The 22,366-nt window shown below is 39.8% G+C and overlaps 1 protein-coding gene across 3 annotated transcripts; it reads right to left on the reverse strand.

Moving 5' to 3' along the window:
* Positions 1–32: 32 nt before the first annotated feature.
* Positions 33–22,192, reverse strand: LOC133618598 (WD repeat-containing protein 37). 3 transcript variants are annotated; one of them, XM_072915220.1, is made up of 15 exons: positions 22,049–22,192; positions 19,763–19,933; positions 14,100–14,196; positions 12,089–12,184; positions 11,942–12,006; positions 11,681–11,767; positions 7,915–8,050; positions 7,651–7,722; positions 7,530–7,574; positions 7,376–7,452; positions 7,079–7,316; positions 6,865–7,006; positions 4,702–4,836; positions 4,414–4,528; positions 33–4,328 (listed from the first exon to the last, which is right to left on the reverse strand). In XM_072915220.1, the coding sequence occupies exons 2-15, from the start codon at positions 19,898–19,900 to the stop codon at positions 4,197–4,199; spliced, it is 1,575 nt and encodes a 524-aa protein (XP_072771321.1). In that variant the 5' UTR covers positions 19,901–19,933; positions 22,049–22,192; the 3' UTR covers positions 33–4,196. The 3 variants fall into 3 exon arrangements, with proteins under 3 accessions (XP_072771321.1, XP_072771320.1, XP_061835095.1); XM_072915219.1 differs by lacking the exon at positions 22,049–22,192 and adding an exon at positions 21,627–21,881; XM_061979111.2 differs by lacking the exons at positions 11,681–11,767; positions 22,049–22,192 and adding an exon at positions 21,627–21,876.
* Positions 22,193–22,366: the final 174 nt, after the last annotated feature.

Below are 22,366 nucleotides of genomic sequence, written 5' to 3' on the forward strand. Positions count from 1 at the left end.
TTAATGACTGAAAATAAATCATAAACGTTGAGTGAAGAAGAAAATTGCTTTATTAACATGTAACGTGTTACACACCTAACACTGACAAAAATGCACTTCAATGATTTAAAGGTTTTATTGTGTGTGTTGTGTGAATACTGTCTAAAGTGTGCTGAGTACTACTACCAGTATTACTTTGAATCCATAAAAAGTAAATGCTGATGAACATGAACATAATATTACTCTTGAAATATTTGTCAGTCAAAGTACATATTTGGGATTTCATTGTGAGGGAATACAATGTTTAAAAATAAAATACACAATCAGTCAAAATGGATGAAATACACTTGACGTGATGCTCTTTATATATTACATTTCATATGAAAAAAAACATTTGAAAGGACTTTACATGAGCTGCGCAAGTTATGACTATCAAACATTTGACATTTAACACACTTTTGTTGTTCGGAAGTTCCCACAAAAGACAAAAAGTCACAACTTGTTATTAAGAAATCACTACTGAGTGTCTCCTCATGCTGCTATGTTAGAATTAGAACCACAACATGTTTTTTCTTTCTACGTCCTCAATTACTTTCTTCTCCAAGAGGAGATCTGTCGGAAAATGTGGGCTTTTCCACTTGTTCTTTTACCTTTTTTTTCTTTTACAGTGCAATCTTTTCAAACGTCCCTCTACCGGAATAGTAACATTAATAAAGTTTGCAGAGATATATCGTGTAGCATGGCAGCATGCTGAGACATCAGCGCATAATAAATAAAACAACGTTTAAAACGTATTACTATGTTCCTTTAAATGCGGGCGGGGCTTCTTTCTAACGCTTTATGTAAGCTGACACTTTAGGCCCGTATGGGGCAGCACATTAGCTAACACTAACTTGGCAATATTACGCATAGACATCTATAAGTAGATCATAGACATATACGAACAGATCATAGACAGACAGTATGCGTAACGAATAGGGATGTATATCATTAGGATTTTATCAATACTGATACCAATATCGATATTACTTATGGATACCGGTATTCTTCAGTACTCTTATTGGTACTGTATGTAATTGGTGTAAATAAAGATGTGAAAAAAATCATTTTTTATTAGCATTTTTATTAACACAAGAGGTTGCGCACCACCAACATCGTGTAACATCTCACAGCACGGAAGTCTTTTATCAACACCTGTTTTTTAAGTCTTAAACAAGGTGCAATGCAGTTATTATGTCATCTTGTAAAGATCACACAGATCCATCACTGTGTTTCTACGCAAACGTTCCGCGATGGAGCGACGTCAGACGGCGACTGGCGTCAGCATCGCTATCTTGCTTCTGAGCAACTTCATGGATTATTTCAGTACTTGAATTATTCACTTTTTTGAGTGGATTAATATTGGCCTGTGGATTACTGGATTGCTACGAGGACGGTTGATAAAGCGTTGATGAAGTTAAGTAAAGCGCGTTTACTTCAAACTTATAGTAATGCTTAGCGTGCAGACTTTTGAGGAAGACATATTGTTGTGTTACAAACTTGTGTGTGGTGTTGCTTCCTTATTTGTGATTATTGCAAGCTGGTTATCGGATCGTAGGGCTGTGCAACAATTTTTTTCATACAGTATCATCCAATTTCGATTAATATAATGATATCTTACAGAGTTTTTTCACCTGCCAGTTGTAAAGCATCTACACTGAAAACAAATAAACTAAGGATTATTTCAACATTGTATTAGCATTCTGGGTAGATAAAAAAATATTTTAAATAAGAAAAAGCACAATAGCATAATAATGTACCAATAATTTCCAGTGTACATGCTTTCAAGTAAAAAAAGCACGCACAAAGATGCATCTGTTATTATTTCAACACTGGTGCTCCATCTACAGTATTAGAAGCTGCCAAGTTATCTTTAACGTACCAATGAAGATCGGCGGTCACGTCTACAACTTCCTAGCATTAGCAGCAGTAGCAGGTGTTTGTCACAGCTTTTGGACGACAAATAGTCTTCAAATTTGCAAAAGAAACATATCACCTGACACGTAAAAGGCATTTGGGAAATGTTCGGCTCTGTATTTTGGAGTTAGTTTGGTAGTTTGTGGTGGCCGCGTGTCAGGAAGGTAGTAACAGAGATGGTAGGAGAAGGATGCATTCCAGAGCCTTCATGGAGGTGAGTGTTTGTCAAGTAAACATGATATCCCCTTTCCCTCTCAATAACAGTATCTCAGTCGCTTTAGGCTAATTTCCACGAATTACCGCATTTAGATTCTGTTTTTAGCGAACATTGATTCCGTCCGCGAGTCCAATCACGTGTAAATCATAGGGCCCTAGATACAAGTTATGGCTGACATTTTTTAGCTCTCATTCTGTTAACTTATGTGTACCTTTGTAACCGGAAATGGTGCGATAAAATGTGGGCTCAGATTGGCTGTTCCGCCATGTTTGATGGAGTTAATATATGCTCACAGCTGATCACCGTGATCGACCTGAAATGTATCACGATACTACCTCTGTCTTTTATTCTGCTTGGAATAGAATTCTGCACCTGAATGAATGTGACAGCGGGCGTATGTCATAATTACTGTAAGCTGGATAAAAAAAATTTTTTTTACCAACAGCCGTACCATTAGTTCAGAATTTTAATGGTCCTGTTGGACCGACACAATTAGGAAGCGGTACCAAAAAATACCTGTAATCGGTATACATCCCTAATAACGAATACACGTATATGTGTAGATCATATACATTTTTTAGATCAGACATTCAGTATATGCAGAAATACACGTATTGAAGCATATATCATAGGCGTATATTGCGTAGATCATAGACATATATGCTTAGATCATAGGCATATGTGTAGATCATAGACATATATACATAGATCTTACATGTGTAGATCATATACATATATACGTAGATCCTAGACACATGTACGTAAATGTGGAGATCATAGACATACATACATAGACCATAGCTGTATATGCATGCATAGATCATACCAATATATAGTAGATCACACACACATATATGCGTAGATCAGACATATATTATGTAGATTTTAGACATACATACGTAAATAATAGACAGTAGACATATATGTGTAGAACATATATATCAAGCATATATTGTAGGAATATATAATAGTTCATAGATTTATGTGTAAATGAGGGATGTATAAACGCAGATCATACGCATATATGCGTAGATCATAGACAGGCTGCAATAAATCCAGGTGTCCGCCATATTGGATGTAGCAGATCTACCCCAAAAACGAATGCAGAAAATAGACTGAACTTGATAAAGGGCCTTTCCTAGTTGTTTGGAGGCTGGTTTCACCACAAGAATCCACAGTATTATGCGCGGGACTTCATAGTATTAAAGTCATCAGATTCAATTTGTACAATGTTTTAATCAAAATTAATTATGTGGTCCAACCTGTGAAAGGTGATCCATGAGATGTGGTCTGGACTGTAAAGTGGTTGGTACAATTCCATGCAGCACATAAATGAGGCATATTCTCTGTTCGCTATTGACACATCCAATATGGCGATGTCCACGTGTGATTAAGCGCGGCACTCGACGCGGCGTCTACATATGTATGTCTAGGATCTTACTAACACTGACAAGGCAACATTTCAAGTAGCAGACATGTCTGAGCCTCCTTGATGCCAGTGACTCACTATTGCCTCCTGGAATACAAAGTGGTATTGCAAGGGCCTAGGATGCTAACAAACAATACATACCTCTGTAACACAAACACTCAGCGGACACTTGATTAGGTACACAATCTGTACAATGAGAGGCAATAAGAAAAAAGACTGTGTACCTGCTAACAAAGTGACAACTGAGTATATTTTTCACACGTTCTTATTACTTACCACGGGTATTTTAACATGATGTTAGCATTAAGGTCACAATAAGCTTCTGTGTTGTGCTTTTTTTTAACCCATCAGTGGCACACATTTTTTTTATCAGATGTGCAGAAGTCGCTTTCACACTAAACACACACGGTAATGAAAGTGTGTTTACACACGCAAACATACACACACACACACGCACACAAGCACACACACGGCAAGAAGATGTGCTCAGTGCACATTGGCAGCAGTAAGCGATCGCTTTGTCAAAAAGACGCGTGAAGTTGTCGCGTGAACAAACACTGATGGCACGTGACAACCTTTCACAGACTTACATGTTAGAACAAGGAGGGGGCAGGGTCATTTCTCCTGCAGGAGGGCGGGGATGTTAATGTTCCAGCCAATGGCCTGGCGGTCGAAGCCGCACGTGAACAAGTTGCATGAGGTGTTGTCTTCACACCACGCTGAGCAGCACACCATGCGGCGGTGACCCTGGAACACGCAACACATGCGAGAAGCTCGGTGTCAGAGACGTGGCAATTTCCAGCTGGTACAAGCGTACTGGTCACACTGGCACCTGTCTGTTGCTTCTGGGCAGACGGGCCAGTCGCACTCCTGACATGTCGAACAGTCGGACCTGCCGATTGTCGTGAGGGAGAGCGATGATCTTCTGACTCACTGACACGCTGATCCTGCAGAGAGAATGCTTTAAGTGAGGCCTACAATACAAACATCATACAGGGAGCATTACATCATCACTGCTCATTAATATTGTACATAACATCCATCAGAGGAGCTTTCCATACACATACACAGTCAAATAAATCTAAATATTAATTAATAAGTGTGAGTCATTTTCACAGACCTGTTGACAGCAGAGTCTGTGCGGATGGTTGCTATGGGCGACCTCATGTTCTTCAGGTCCCACACTTTGACCGTGCGGTCGTCACTCCCCGACACCACGTTGTCCCCCACAGTGAAAACGGCAGATGTCACCGTGCTGCCGTAGGCAAGATTATATGGTTAAAGTTTATAAATCCACACACATCGACCGCTTAGGACTGTAAACTGTCTTCTATGAACACAACATCAACACAATATTCCTCTACATAATATTGTAAATATTGTGAAAAAAGACTTGCGTGTCCAGGGACAATTGATTATTGTCACTTTAGATTCATCATTGACATATTTTACTTATGTCATGTTATCCTACACACAATTTTAGTTTGTTATATGTAGTAAGTTAGATGTGTGAATAAGTTCATCAATTGCCGCAAGATACTTGCATGTGATTGAGCAGCTCACCTTCAAAAATATTTGGGAAGGAGTCGCCAGATATTTCCTGGTTTTAACGAATGGTGGTGGATGATGTCATCACTGATACCGTTAACCATTTAACAAGGGTTTGATTATTTATGTAGAACAATTAGTTTGCATGTATCAAACATTGCATGTTTGATGTATATATATATATTTTTTTGTTATAGTTGTTTGAGAAAATTGAGCAAAAATTAAAAAAATATGAATCCAAAATGTTTTACGCCCTTTGTTTGGTTTGATGATAATTAAACTTAAATGTCCCGAGATGGTTAAGGCTCAATCAGACAATAAACACGCCATGGGTATATAAAGTAGGGCTGTCAAAGTGAACACATACGATTAATCACAAAACATTATCACATTAATACTGTATGTACACAGATTGATTTAATTTGACCACACACACTCCTTTACCTTAAAGGCCAGAGCAGGTTGCTAGACAATCAGTGATCAGATCACTGCATACGTCAGTGCAAAGATGAGTGAGGAGACTTCAACTGATGTGCTTGCTGGCAAATTTCACTTAAACGTACACCCACACTTTACTTTTAATAAAAATGTCAGCACATTTTGAACAAATAAATGACATGCATTCAAGTAAAACATTTAAAATAAATTCCTGTATGACATTCTGACAATAAAAATTGCACTTTTGTCAAAATATTAGGGTCTTTCTTAAAGTTACTTAAAATTATGCACACAAGTAATTTACAGCAAAATCAAAATGCAACGGTGTGATTAATCTGATAAAATTATAGTTTGACAGCACTATTAAAAAGTCTACCATTCTATTTTTTACGCCCTCAGACACCACACTACTACTTGTAAAGAATATAGGTGAGTTTGTGGTTATTAATATGACTGTTCTAAGTCCAATATTAGGCCACATATTGTAGTAATAAATGGAGCAATATGAAATTGTTATTGCGCTTGCTGACAGACGTTTGTGCTATTATGGTTTTTGTGTTATTAATATTTGATCATTATTCAGTCATAGTAATGTATGGACCAATACTGATTTATCCACACATCCATTCATTTTCTACCTCTTGAACCTTTTGAGGTTACAGGGGGGCTGGAGCCTATCCCAGCTGCATTCGAGGGGAAGGCAGGTACACCCTGGACAAGTCGCCACCTCATCATATCCATCCATCCATTTTCTACTGCTTGTCCCTGTCAATACCATACATGTTGTTTTTGACAGAACAAATGTTTGGGACAAGTTTGGTAAGATTTGGACAAGATGGGGGCAATAGGTGACTTCACTGGTCAGAAAATGTATTTTAGAATGACTTAATCTACAGCACTATCGCATTATTTTTACGGCACAAAAATGGAAGTAGTAATTTAATATTTGCAAGGATTTTTTCTGGAAAAAACATGGTGTCGTCATTAGCAACAATATTGGGAATATTCTCATCACTACCATGAATTGATTAACGTGGACTCCGACTTAAACAAGTTGAAAAACGTATTCGGGTGTTACCATTTAGTGGTCAATTGTACGGAATATGTACTGTACTGTGCAATCTACTAATAAACGTCTCAATCAATCAATCAATCAATGAATCAATCAACACGCAAACAGGAACATTCCTATTGCATGTGTATGCAAACACATACATATTAACCTTAACCACAAAAAATGTTATGCATTGCAAACTAACAGTAGCTACAAAAACTTAGTTGTGTGTGTGTAACTAACTCAGTGTGTCCCTGGAAGACGTTGACGGAGTGGATGGACGGGTCTCTGAAGTCCCACAGTCGGAAGGTGGTGTCTCTGGACGAGGTGACCACCAGGCGCTGAGTAGGATGGGTGCAGCAGTGCGTCAACTCCTGGTCGTGACCTGGACACACAAACGTAGTCATCATCACATTCCAAACACTCGTCAGCACCATGTACATCAACAACATGGTACCCATGAGCGAGTGGACCAGCTCTGATGTCTCCACGTCGTAAAGGTTGGCGGCTCGGTCCCAGGAGGCCGTCACCGCCTGCTTGCCCCCCACCAGCCAATCAGCAGCAATGACCACGCCTTGGTGACTGCGCAGCGTGACGGACGCCACGCGCACGGACGGGCAGTCGCTGGAACCGTCCGCTTCCACGTCGGCCTCATCTTTGTCGGAAACCTCAACGTCGTCGTCGCAGGGGGGTTGCTGCAGGAGGTTTTGTTATTGCACGGCGAAACAAAATGCGACATGTCGGTGAGGCTTACGCTGACGTCTGCAACGGGTTGCGGCGTGGGCAGCTGCACCAGGAACCTCCAGATGTGAGCTGTCTGGTCCCCCGATGCTGAAGAGCGTTTATACACAAAAAAATAATACTAAAAAAACTCTGGACATGATGTAAGTTATAGTGATGACGATTACCTGTTAGTGCCATCTGTTCAGTGGGGTGGAACTTGATGGAGTTGACTGAAGACATGGAAGATATCAGCCAACAAGGAAAACTACACATTGACAATGAGACTTCTTACAAAGACATCTCTACCTGATCCTTGATGGCCCAGATATTTGAGGAGACATTTCCCCGTCTCGATGCTCCACAACATGGCCGTGTGGTCTGATGGACACACGCAACAGTAGGACTTAGGGACAATCAAGAACACTACAGAACATCCCGTTTGCACCAAGCGCAACTGTTGGCACCCTGCTGCCGGCATAGCAAGCACAGTGGTAGGGTGGCTAAAGGGGCGGAGCAAGACACACTGCTAACAAGTCAAAGTCAAAAGTAAGAGAAGAGCAAAGTGTGTACCTGCAGATGCAGTACCAAGCACCGTGGGCTGGGTCCGGGTCACGCTGAGGTCCCAGATACCGTCTCTGTGGCCCACATACTCTCTGAGCAGGTGACACACAGCTCTGGACGTGGTGGCTTTGAAACTGGACACAATCTGAGAGGCAGAGCGTGTACATTAACAATGAGCACACACCGAGCGGACTGCAGGGTTCCTACACCTAAAAACCATCGGCTCAGGAGACGTCTAAGTCGCCACATTTGCCATGATTGGACATTGCTTCTCAGTTAGTTTTGTAAATTCTTTAACAATATTCCCTTTAATACATGCACTATAATTTTCCTGATTAGCATTTCATAGATGTGTGTAGGAACCCTGCAAGTAGGAAGTGGATGAGGGTCAGTGAGGAGCTGCTGAGCAGGGTTTTTGTAGTGCACCAAGGCTAAGAAGCAACGGCAGCGTTATTGCAGGTAATAAAGAGCAGTACTGTGAGGACAAAAGAGCAACAGAAAAGACAAGTCCAACATGGTAACAACTGTCAGTCATATCAATATCTTGGTAGTACGCTTTTTAATGACGAATACTTGAGCTGTTTACTTTAAAGATGGGGACGATACAAACGGGACCCTTGGCTCGCTTTGGACACAGGCCGCTAAATAAGTTCCAGCTGGAAGAAAGTGTTCAAGTGTTAAAAAGAATGCCAAGTAACACACACGCACACACAAACATGCGCACACACACACTGTGAGGAAAACTATGGAAGGATAGCTTGATGATAAGGATGATGTGTCACTTTGACAAACAGCACCATGGAAGTGAAAAAGCTGATGTGCATTAGCATGTGTTGTTACGCCTAACAAAGAAGCTGCTGATAGTAAAGAGAGCGAGCAGTGTGACGCTGCAGTGTGCCGCCGCACAAGGCCGCGCCACACAACCGACATGGACGCATGACAATCACCATTGGTCATCATCACATCTTCCCTGCCTCGCTATTCTGGGTCTGCCAATCATGTGAACATACTGTACAGCAGGGCTCTTCAACTCAATTGTTCTAAGGGGCCACATCTCCAATAAGTTGGAGACATCTCCATTCACTATTTTTCTTATTTGGAGAACCATACTTCTATGTAGTGGACATTAGTTTTTGGTCTATTTCTTTTTGTCAGAGTTACACATTTCAGATGGCCCTGTTACGCAAAACACAAGTGTCTACTGTAGTGGATGCTGGCCTTTAGGAGGTTAAAATGCCAGGATAATGATCTGCCAATGTGTTTACATTGACCTAAGTTCCTCTACACAACGGTATTTTTATTTTATTCAATTTGCTGTAATGTCATGATGCATCATTACTGTTGAGGACTTTTGTCCTGATTTTCCTGTGTTTAATTGTAACTCCTATTCAGCACTCGTATTTTTATTCCACTTCCTGTTTTAGGTTTGTCGTGCAGTGTCTTTACCACTGCTTCTAGAGCTGTTCTCACCTGTTCCTGGTTGGTAATTAGGAGGCTAACCTGTCCCTGATTGCCAATCGGAAGGGGGTTTATCTGTCACCGTCGCATTCCTGACGATGCTGGTTCATTGTTGTTCTGGTGTGCCTTTTTGTGTTTTGCCTTATCCTGCTCAGATTTTTGCTCATCTGTAATCTATAGCTGTTGTCACGCGGGTCCTTCCTGCTTTTGTACCTAATAAATGGACCACGTTGCCTGCCACCTCTGCATCCTAAGGTCACACCGCCTACCATCTCTGCATTTTGGGGTCACTCCGCCTGTTAGCATACGTAACAGCAAAAATGTTAAAGTCTCTCCTGAGGTTTGAGCTGAACTCATGGAATTGGCCCCAGGATGCCCGGTGAATAGCCCTGCTGTACATTATGTGACCGACGCTTCAGTTTCTGGCGCTAGGCAGGCAAGATGTTGTGTATCAGTGATGCAGGCGGCACCCTCGATCGCTGTGAATTTAAAGCAGCTACCTAAAATGTACCAGAAGAATGTACACTAAACAAAAATATAAACGCAACACTTTTGTTTTTGCTACCAATTTTCATGAGTTGAAATCAAAGATTTAAAAAATTTTACTATAAACACAAAATACCTATTCCTCTCAAATATTGTTCACAAATCTGTCTAAATTTCTGTTGGTGAGCATTTCTTCTTTGCTAATATAATCCATCCCTCCTCACATGTGTGGCATATTATGATGCTGATTAAACAGCATGACTATTGCACAGGTGTGCCTTAGGCTGCCCACAATAAAAGGCCACTCTGATGCCACAGATGTCGCACATTTTGAAGGAGTGTGCAGTTGGCATGCTGACTGCATGAATGTCCACCAAAGCTGTTGCCCGTGAATTGAATGTTCATTTATCGACCCTAAGCCGTCTCCAAAGGCAATTCAGAGAATCTGGCAGTACAATCAACCAGCCTCACAAACGCTGACCACGTGTAACCACAACAGCCCAGGACCTCCATGATCGTCTGAGACAAGCCACCCAGACAGCTGCTGCAACAATTGGTTTGCATAACCAGAGAATATGTGCACAAACTGTGAGAAACCGTCTCAGGGAAGCTCATCTGCATGCTCGTCGTCCTCATCGGGGTCTCGACCTGACTGCAGTTCCTCGTCATAACCGACTTGAGTGGGCAAATGCTCACATTCGATGGAATCTGGCACGTTGGAGAAGTGTTCTCTTCACGGATGAATCCCGGTTTTCACTGTTCAGTGCAGGTGCCAGACAGCGTGTGTGGCGTCGTGTGGGAGAGCGGTTTGCTGATGTTAACATTCTGAATCGAGTGGCCAGTGGTGGGGGTGGGGTTATGGTATTGGCAGGCGTATGTCATGGACAACGAACGCAAGTTAATTGAATTGATGGCCTTTTAAATGCACAGATACCGTGACAAGATCCTGAGGCCCATTGTTGTGCCATTCACCCGAGACCATCATCTCATGTTACAGCCTGACAATGCACGGCCCCATGTTGCAAGGATCTTTTCACAATTCCTGAGAGCTGAAAATATCACGGGTCTTGTATGGCCAGCATACTCACCCGACATGTCACCCATTGAGCATGTTTGGGATGCTGTGGATCCGGTTCCTGCCAATATCCAGCAACTTGGCACAGCCATTGAAGAGGAGTGGACCAACATTCCGCAGGCCACAATCAACAACTTGATCAACTCTATGCGAAGGGAGATGTGTTGCATTGCGTGAGGCAAATGGTGGTCACACCAGATGCTGACTGCTTTTCTAACCCCCCAGACCCCTAATAAAGCAAAACTGCACATTCCAGAGTGGTCTTTTATTGTAGGCAGCCTAAGGCACACCTGTGTAATAATCATGCTGTTTAATCAGCATCTTGATATGCCACACCTGTGAGGTGGGATGGATTATCTTGGCAAAGAAGTGCTCACTAACACAGATTTAGACAGATTTGTGAACAATATTTGAGAGAAATAGGTCTTGTGTATATAGTAAAAGTTTTAGATGTTTGAGTTCAACTCGTGAAAAATGGGAGCAAAAACAAAAGTATTGCGTTAATATTTTTGTTCGGTATACATTAGCTGGTGTAGGGCAGTATGCCAGTATGAGGACAAGCAACATAAGGGTTTGATTAGTGCAAAGGAGATGAGTCAGTTTGTCGATCACAACACACACAACAGAGTCTCCTACATTTGAATGACCAAGCCTCCGGAGGAGGGCGTGTCCACCCCCCGGCTGGGCTGTTCATGCATAGTGGCACATAGGGAGGTGGAGGGCGGGGGAAGGAGGGGTGAGAAATCAACAAGTTACCCATGAGTCTCCGCCCCACAACTCCCAGCCGCTTACGCTGAAGTTGCGGGCGCCGCTTATAGGGGCGTGGCAAGAGTTTGAACGCGGCTACGAGCAGAGAGGCGACAAAGGATTGTTCTCGTGAATGTCCACAATGGGTAGTCCCGTCACTCCAACACACTTACCCAACCTTTTTTTTTACCTTCCACATTATAGAAGGTGTTCCTAACATTTTGTCATTTTGTACAACAAGGTTAGTGAGACTTAAGTAAATGAGTGTACCTTGCTAGTGGAGGCCTTGTAGGTGGTCTTGAGTTTCTGTGACAGCTGACTGGTGCTGTGACTCGCTGTGGACACAGCGGGCCGTGAAAACACATTTTTCATTCATCGTCACATGGACGTGCATTCTTAAGCTGGTCTGTGACTGACTTTTTGTTTTCAGGGCTCCTTTGGCCAAGTCTGCGCCTTCTAGAGTCTGACCGTCTGCAGTCAAGCGATCGTTCAGCGTCTCGATCTCTCTGCGAACTGTCAGTCAAACACAACAAATAGTTGGACAGTTTAGTAGGAGAACATGCTGCCATTGGCTAAAACGGGTATTTAGCCGATGGGTCTTTTTCAACACAGAGCAGTTTTTTTATTGGCCCCTAAATTGAATTCATTTTTAATGAGCTATATGAGATATTACCCTAATTTGCTTTGTCAACTACAACACAAGTCTTAAATGTTTAGTTCAGATAGCCTACAATTTATAGTTGTCCTGTCACACTGCATTTCAAATTTTGCAGCTTCACTCTATCACGGTTGTTTGTTTTCTCTAAGCAGATCTTAAATATTTTTGGTGTAAGTTCAGTCTTATTTATGTCTTAAATGTATTACAGTCGTATTTTATATAACCTGCCATCTCTCGCTACTTTGCGCTTCAAATATTGCAAATTCCCTACATCACAGATTTTTTGGGAAACTTTATTTAAGCATATTCAAGTTAATTTAAGTCTTATTTATGTCTTATATTGGCCCTAGTGTGTGAATGTGAGTGTGAATGTTGTCTGTCTATCTGTGTTGGCCCTGCGATGAGGTTGCGACTTGTCCAGGGTGTAGTCCGCCTACCGCCCGAATGCAGTTGAGATAGGCTCCAGCGACCCCCCGCGACCCCAAAAGGGACAAAGCGGTAGCAAATGGATGGATGGATGTATTACAGTGCAGTACCTATTTTCTAGTATTATTTTGTGGCAATCAATAACATTCACAAAGCCGGACTTCCGTTTCCAGGTTAAGGGTTAATCCTTGCAAAGAGTTAAAAAAAGGATGGGTGCGAACCAGCGTCTTTCGTGTTTCTTTCTCGCCATCTCTGGGTCTAAGTTGGCTGTCAAAGTTCACTAATTTTGCATAAGGAAATTGCCTCGCTAAATGTAGGTCCTTAACGTTAGCGTTTATAACAATATCGCTAATACTCGGTTAATATTCAAGTCACAAAATGTAAATGGAGTTGACACTTTTTGGATGGTTATTTATTGGATTTCATTTCAATAGACGCAATGATGTCATGGCTACCATTGACTCCACTGTAAACTGACTTAAGAGTTAGAATGCATTAAAAAAAAAAAAGACATATGTTATTGTCTCTCATAAGGATTGTGAATCATATGCAAAATTCCACAAAAAGTGCAGGAAATTATTGCTAACTTGTTCTAAACCCATTAACTTTGACAGCCCTAATTTCCACGTAATGTCCGTTGTTGGAAGCCCCGACGATGGCCAGAAAAATCATGCTTTGACGATCCTCTCGGTACCCACAAGTATAATGCAGTCAGGGCTACTACACTGGGTAAAACAAGTGTAAAGGTGATTATCTGCACAGACACAATAAACAGGGGTTTACTGTATCGACCTACAATGGATTTATTTGACATTTCCTTTTGATGTACAAAATGTACCAAATTGGCCCCCCAGTCCTTTCATTTGTATGTATGCAAACCCTTCTTTAATACTATGAATCAATTAATCAAAGTGTACTTATTTATAGCCCTTAATCACAAATGTCTAAAAGGGCTGCACAAGCCACCACGACATCCTCGGCTCAGATCCCACATCAGGGCAAGAAAAAACTCAACCCAATGGGCACAATGAGACACCTTGGTAGGGACTGCAAATGTGCCCCCCGGGTGACCGGTGCAATAGATGCCGAGTGGATATGGTTAATAGTGTGAGAGTGTAGTTCATAGTGGGGCCAGCAGGGGGATACTCTTGCATGTAGACAAGTCGGGGCACCGAGATGTCACCGACTGATGCATAAGGAGTGGTCCACCACAGGTCCCGATATCATAATGTGAAAGACCAGTCCATTGGGAGGCTAGCAGGGGATACTAACACTAATGAAAACCCATATTGAAGCTTCCAAATACATTGTATCATCATTCCGTGTTACACAGTCCTGACTTACGCTCGATGTTCTCGATGTAAAGGCTCTCAAACTCTCTTTCGATCTGGCTGAACAGATCCATCAGGTTGGTCTTCAGAGACAAAGGCAGTTTGGAGTCCTGCAGGGAGAACAAGAGACAAACACCTAATTGTCACATGACGGTATTTTGAACTCACTGACTGCAGACAGCACCATGTGAAATAGAACATCTACAACTGAGGTGAACCGTATGGTGCTGGTTGGTCAGATCTATTGGGTCAGAGACACGGTACTAGTTTAAAAAAATGAGTCATAATAGTTTGTATGTTGCTGCTGTGTGTCTTTCTTTCTTTATGTATGAGGTCATTGAAGTGTGCTGTTAGCATTCAGAAGATGAGAGGTTCTTGGCTGGCGAGCATTTCAGTAAAAGCGATGTCATCTTTTGAATGTCTATGGATGTTCTCATTAATACAGGTCATTGTATTCTCAGGGCATTCAATCGATCACAATTGGACTGTTCAGTTTGTCTTCGAAGACGTTTCACCTTAGATCTAGGCCTTTTGGACTAAGTCAACTTATGAATGTAACACCTTACTTTTGAAAAAAGAAAGCTTTTCAGTAAAAAGGGTAGGGGTGTAACGACAAACTATATTAATAATAACCGTGATAAAACTCCGGACAGTTCGTATTACTGTTTTGAATTAAAATGATCAAAAAACTGTGACTGATAAACTGCACTTCGATAAACTCATGGAGTAACTGCAGTCAACTCGATAGCTTAAATGCTAACATGAAAATAAGATAGATTAACGTCTTTCACCATTTAAGAAATGACATATACCAGTCTAAACTTAAGTTTATGCTGTTTGAGCAACTAAGATACAGTATGTAATTTTTGCACATTGTACCTAAAAGCTGTGCTTTCTTAGATCAGTGATCGTTCCATAGTCAAGAGGAATACAAGATGGAGATGTTTTTATGGTGTGTTCAAGGACCGCTGAACAGAGTAGGATGCCAAAAGTCCGCCACAAATAATAAACAATAACAATAATAGTTTTTCTTTGTTACTCACTTTTCATTTAAATAAATCTTAAAGTGCTACAGTACAAACCAATATTTAAAACAATAAAAGCTTAGCCATTAAAACAGAAAATACTAAGATTAAAGCACTATCAGTGAAACATAAGAAACCCAAAACATGCAAAACAATGGGTTTTCTTAACTGTGTGTCTATTTATTTTCATTATGATTTAAAAAGAAAAACTAAATTGGTCAAAAGATTACAGTATTTGTATGAGTACTAACTTTTTAAGCACATTCAACAATGCCGCGATAATAATAATGAAAACCGTGATGACATTTTCATATTGTTACATCCCTAAAAAAGGGTACAGGAGACAAACACACAAAGGACCAAACATGTGAGCTTGTCTCTAAATACACGTACACAACAGCACCAGAGCTATGGCTAGTAATAAAAAAACTACTTGGAACACTCACAAACACCTGAAACTCACCTCTATTCTGGCCAAACATTCCAGATTATCACACGACTGAAACCAAAAAGGGACCAGAGTGATAAAAAACAAAAAGTCAGGAGAAGAGGAGCCGACAACGCTCAATTCTGACATCGGAGCATGTAGACTCACGTACTGATCTGTTGTATTTGTTATTGAATGATGTTGTGGGAATAATGATTGTAAAGTACAACAACTTGGTTGTCTTCATAGTGATTGTGAAATAATGACTTGACAGTAATGGTGGAATAAATCAGTCCCTCCAGAATTTTGCGATGTAGCGATCGTGCAAATTCCCTGCAAAACATGAGCGACCTCGCAACTCTGTCCAATGTCCGCAGCTTCTTTTCACATTTTAGCCAATCAGCGTAATTTTTGTTAATCGAATTTGTCTCTGAGCGGCAGTCAACTATGTATTTAAAACGTATGTTTGTTTCTTGTGTAGACAAAGCAAGGACAGAAATGTGTAACAATTTATTAACTTTTTATTCATCAAACGGCACAATTGTCATGCTCCTGCATAGTTCAGCGCTACCTCTGGTTACCATCAAGCCTTTTGGGTGTTGTAGAATATGAACATTTAGCAACACATCGGCCTCCAAACTTCATGGTTTACATGTACCGTATTTTTTAGGAGTATAAGTCGCTCCGGAGTATAAGTCGCACCAGCCGAAAATGCATAATAATGAAGGAAAAAAACATATATAAGTCGCATTTTTGAGGGAAATTTTTTTGATAAAACCAAACACCAAGAATAGACATTTGAAAGGCAATTTAAAATAAATAAAGAATAGTGAACAACAGGCTGAATAAGTGTACATTATATGAGACATAAATAACCAACTGAGAACGTGCCCGGTATGTTAACGTAACATATTATGGTAAGAGTCATTCAAATAACTATAACATATAGAACATGCTATACGTTTACCAAACAATCTGTCACTCCTAATCGCTAAATCCCATGAAATCTTATACGTCTAGTCTCTTACGTGAATGAGCTAAATAATATTATTTGATATTTTACGGTAATGTGTTAATAATTTCACACATAAGTCGCTCCTGAGTATAAGTCGCACCCTCGGCCAAACTATGAAAAAAACTGCGACTTATAGTCCGAAAAATACGGTATTTATATATTTACTCAACATTCATTTATCCAGTGAAGGAAATTAAGAACATATTTTCATTTGCAATGCTGACCTAGCAAAGGCAGCATTTACATGTTAGAGATGCTTAAGTGTAATGATAATCTCTTATCGTCGCTCATTTACCAACAAAAATCACAGCTATAGGTATCTCTCAACAGTTCACTAATGCTCTTAACATGCAGAGGAAAATGTGTTGGAACTAGGGTTGTCCTGATACCACTATTTTAGTACTGGTACCGGTACCAACATGTATTTTGATACTTTTCTATACTTTTCGGTACTTTTCTAAAAAAGGGGGACCACAAAAAAATGGCATTATTGGCTTTATTTTAACAAAAAATATTACGGTACATTAAACATATGTTTCTTATTAATCGAAGAACAATTTTGTCCTTAAGTAAAATAGTGAACATACTAGACAACTTGTCTTTTAGTAGTAAGTAAGCAAACAAAGGCCCCTAATTTGTCTGCTGACATATGCAGTAACATATTGTGTCATTTATCATTCTATTATTTTGTCAAAATGATGAGGCAAGCTGTAAACAATTATTATTAATCCACTTGTTCATTTACTGTTAATATCAGTTTTTTTCCCATTTCAACATGTTCTATCTACACTTCTGTTAAAATGTAATAATCACTTATTGTATTTTGGATACTTTACATTATTTTTGGATGATACCACAAATTTAGGTATCGATCCGATACCCAGTAGTTACAGGATCGCACATTGGTCATATTCAAAGTCCTCATGTGTCCAGGGACGTATTTCCTGAGTTAATAAACACAATATGAATTTTAAAAAAAGGAAAAAATATTGTGTGACGATAAAAAATATTGATGTAATCATAGTAGTATCGACTAGATACGCTCCTGTATTTGGTATCATTACAGTGGATGTCAGGTGTAGATCAACCCATGGCGTTTGATTAGATTTTGACGCTGGTGAGCTACGGTGTGTAGTTTAGCCATTCCTCGTCCTGCAGGGATGATACTTGTAAGAAACATACTTTATTTGTTGCCATGGAGGCGAAGACTAGTGATTTAGAAGTAGCTAAAACACTGGCGACTGCGGATGGACGTTAGCCGCTAGCTAGCTTGCCATGTTTTAAAACACCTTTTCCTGAGGGTGTTTTAATGTTATAGCTTCACCTTTATTTTTAGCTTTTAGGCCAAAATGTGTCCGTTCTCCCTTTTCTGTCTACACACTGTGTCTGCTTGTAAGTACTCCATGATTGTGCGCTGCCGAAAATGCTCCTCTGCTCGCAAAACCAGCAATGTCATGACGTGACGATGCGCCGTCATGCCCGGGAACCGGTACTTTTCACACAGAGTATAGTACCGTTTTTGATTCATTAGTACTGCGATACTATACCAGTACTGGTATACCGTACAACCCTAGTTGGAACATAAATAAATGTTTTTTATTTCCACGCTTTTCCAGCGTAAAACAAACATAGAGAATGTCAAAAACGTATGGACGACAGAGCAGACAGCGGACAATAAGGAAGCATTTGGTGCTGGTACTATTATTTTAAATCCTTGCAACAATACAGTCATTTGACAATGAGGTCTGAATACATGCTTTTACTGCCATCTAGTGTTTATTTTTAAACTTGTGCAGTATAAAATGAGTAAAACATTAATACAGTATTTGTTGTCCACTTTTTGTTAAATTCCTTTTTTAGTAGAGATGTCCGATCGGGCTGCCGATATTATTGGCCGATAAATGCTTTAAAATGTAATATCGGAAATTAACGGTATCGGTTTCAAAAAGTAAAATTTATGACTTTTTAAAACGCTGCTGTACGGAGTGGTACACGGACGTAGGGAGAAGTAGAGAGCTAATAAACCTTAAAGGCACTGCCTTTGCGTGCCGGCCCAATCACATAATACCTACGGCTTTTCACTCACACAAGTGAATGCAAGGCATACTTGGTCACAGCCATACAGGTCACACTGAGGGTGGCCGTATAAACAACTTTAACACTGTTACAAATATGCGCCACACTGTGAACCCACACCAAACAAGAATGACAAACACATTTCAGGAGAACATCCGCACCGTAACACAACATAAACACAACAGAACAAATACCCAGAACCCCTTGCAGCACTAACTCTTCCGAGACGCTACAATTTACACCCCCCGCCCCCCCAACCCCACACACATCAACCTCCTCATGCTCTCTCAGGGATAGCATGTCCCAAATTCCAAGCTGCTGTTTTGAGGCATGCTAAAAAAAATAATGCACTTTGTGACTTCAATAATAAATATGGCAGTGCCATGTAGGCATTTTTTTCCATAACTTGAGTTGATTTATTTTGGAAACCTTGTTACATTGTTTAATGCATCAAGCGGGGCATCACAACAAAATTAGGCATAATGATGTCTTTGTGGCTTGTGCAGCCCTTTAAGACACTTGTGATTTAGTGCTATATAAGTAAACATTGATTGATTGATTGATTGAATTCCACGACTGTATATATCGGTATCGGTTGATATCGGAATCTGTAATTAAGAGTTGGACAATATCGGAATATCGGATATCGGCAAAAAAGCCATTATCGGACATCTCTATTTTTTAGATTAAGGTTACAAGGAACACTTGAAACATGGATAACTAATTAATAAAATCACAAGTCTATTCAATGTTATTGACAAAAAGAAACTTTAAAACATTGCAACTTTTTCCGCAATTTTCTGAAATGATGCCGCAAAAATGCAGGCATTTTAGGCCACAACAAACACAAAAAAGCCCCTGAAATCCTGGAGGGACTGATAAGTGTAGTGCTGAGCTCCCATGTTCTTGCACAAGTGAGCATGGACATTTAATTGGCTTAGGCTTACAGGCAGGCTATAGTCAGCTCACAGAGGCCAAATTGTGTTACACTGTCAGTCAGATGTTCTTATGGTTAAATGTGCAGAAACCTATTTATCGGTAGGTCGTTTTTTAATAATCAAAGCTTTTTAGGGACAAAAAAATGCGGGGGTGGGGGGACAAAAATAGAAGAGGTAAGAGGAGAAGGCTCTCACCTGGCCGTCCAGCATGTCTCTATGCAGGCCCAAGCGGTCCTGTTCAGTGCTGTTGGTCCTCTTTATAGACAGACTGTGAGATTTCCTCTTCTGCTTGGCCTGTCGGACCACACCGCTGCTACTGCTCTCCACTGGCATCCTTCCTTCTTCTAGAACCTTCACCAGCACATTCTGACAGCAAAGAAATACAGTAAATAAGGTCAAAGACACTGCATACGTTTTGTCCATTTGTTGGTTGAGGTGTATTTTAAACATGTATACAGTTTCAACATGATACATTATATATTTTACATATTTCTATTTTTCTTTACATGTCTGAAAAGGAGTAGAAAGAAGCAAAGACTATTTAATTCTACTTCATAGTAATTACTAACATACTTTATGTTCACTTCCTGTTCTCATTTTGTACACAATTTACATCAGTGATTTCTAAAAACAACAGTTCTCTTCATAAATAGTTAAGTGACGACAGTTATGATACACTTAATGAGTTGAATAATGTTTTATTTTCAATAAGTTTAAGATGTATGTCTAGTTCTTCCTCCTTCTACTTTGTAAACACTTGTAGTTTGAAGAGTTTCTTAAAATGGACCATATTAGTACGTTGTTTGACTTATTTGCTTAAACCATTCCACTATTTAATTCTGCATACTGGGGACAAGCGGTAGAAAATGGATGGATGGCTGGATGGCTGGATACTGATATAGTAAAGGCTTTATGTGCTGTACGTGCATACAAATGTTTTAAGTTTGATTTTTCTCTTAGGTTATATTTCTCCTTTTTCCATTAAGAATTGTTGTACATTCTTGGGTAGCAGGTTATATGAATTATTCTGATTTTTTTTGTAACAGAAGTGAATATAATGTAATTTATTTTGTTTCACCCATATTTCTATACAATAACTTAAGATATGGCAACGTTAGCGAGCAGTTGAGAATATGAAGTGATTTTTGGTCTGGAACATATTTGTAGTAAGAGCATTTGTTATATACAAGAATAATAGATGTAACTAGTACACAAAAAATGGGACAACAATAAAAACAAATGTACAGCCGCTGTGGGATTTTACATATACACATATATATTAGGGGTGTGGGAAAAAAATCGATTCGAATTTGAATAGCGATTCTCATTTTTAAAAAAATCGACCCAGCAACACTCAGAACTGCAATAAACAGAGCAATTGAGAGGAGACACAAACACAACACAGAACAAACCAAAAGTAGTGAAACAAATATGAATATTATCAACAACAGTATCAATATTAGTTACAATTTCAACATAGCAGTGATTAAAACTCCCTCATGACATTATCATTAAAAATGTATAAATTAAAAAAAAAAGAACAATAGTGTCACAGTGGCTTACACTTGCATTGCATCTCATAAGCTTGACAACACACTGTGTCCAATATTTTCCCAAAGATAAAATAAGTCATATTTTAGGTTCATTTAATAGTTAAAACAAATTTACATTATTGCAATCAGTTGATAAAACATTGTCCTTTACAATTATAAAAGCTTTTTACAAAAATCTACTACTCTGCTTGCATGTCAGCAGACTGGGGTAGATCCTGCTGCAATCCTATGTATTGAATGAATAGAGAATCGTTTTGAATCGGGGGGGGGGGGGGGGGGGGGGAAATCGTTTTTTGAATCGAGAATCGTGTTGAATTGAAAACAATAATCGATTTTGAATCGAATCGTGACCCCAAGAATCGATATTGAATCGAATCGTGGGACACCCAAAGATTCACAGCCCTAATATATATATATATATATATATATATATATATATATATATATATATATATGTGTGTGTGTGTGTGTGTGTGTATGCATGTCTGAAGAATCATCTTACTTACAAACATGTTAGTGGAAGGCATGGCACTAATGAGAACCAACCGACATCAAGGTGATGTTCCTTGGTATTTATTTTTTATTAGACCAACATGAAGTTCACTGCCCACGTTATTTATTTGCATATGAAAGGAAATGTTCTACGTTGTTTGTTTTTTAAGTGCGTCTTAGCATTCAAAGGAGCTGCCGTTGTCACTAACCTTAGCATGTGAGATCAAACACAAAACATCATTGTACTGGCTATATTCAAGATTAAAGGCACATCGAAACAGGAAATACGTGGAGTTTTAAGACAAAATGGGTGAATCTGAATACTGTTATTAGGATCACAAGCAAAGCTATAGCGTTATCCCCCACTAGCTAGACTGCAAATTATGCTAACAGGCTAACGGTAGAACGTGCAGCCGAAAGATGGATTCTAACTCACCAGAAAGTCTAGAAATAAGGTGTTTTGTTCCAGATAACCACAGGGAATGTGGTCCAATCAGCACAATTCATTCTGTTCATCGTGTTTTGTTTAGTCCACAAGCCGTGTTGACACTTGACGGACGCCGCTACTTGTCAAGAGAAGCAACTTCCGGTGCACCGGCTTTTCGCAACAAAAGATGAGGCTGCGTTGAACCAAACTCAATGAGAAAAAAGTGAAGCTATTGTAAGCTTTCTGGTGCACAGGTTCACAAAACATGAATTTCTTGATAGTTTGCCATTTTTAAATCGTTGCTTTGAAACTTCATTCTTATGAGCA

This window comes from Nerophis lumbriciformis, linkage group LG19 (assembly GCF_033978685.3).
Source record: "Nerophis lumbriciformis linkage group LG19, RoL_Nlum_v2.1, whole genome shotgun sequence".
NCBI classification, from domain to species: Eukaryota; Metazoa; Chordata; class Actinopteri; order Syngnathiformes; family Syngnathidae; genus Nerophis; species Nerophis lumbriciformis.

Excerpts from the sequence above, each read along its gene's own strand:
- LOC133618598 (XM_072915219.1), bottom strand. The coding sequence starts at position 21,647 with ATGCCTTCCACTAACATGTTT. Across the intron at positions 12,185-14,099 it reads TTACATCGAGAACATCGAGC|TTCGCAGAGAGATCGAGACG; the intron begins GTAAGTCAGGAC and ends TTTGACTGACAG. Across the intron at positions 7,453-7,529 it reads TGAACAGATGGCACTAACAG|CATCGGGGGACCAGACAGCT; the intron begins GTAATCGTCATC and ends AACGCTCTTCAG.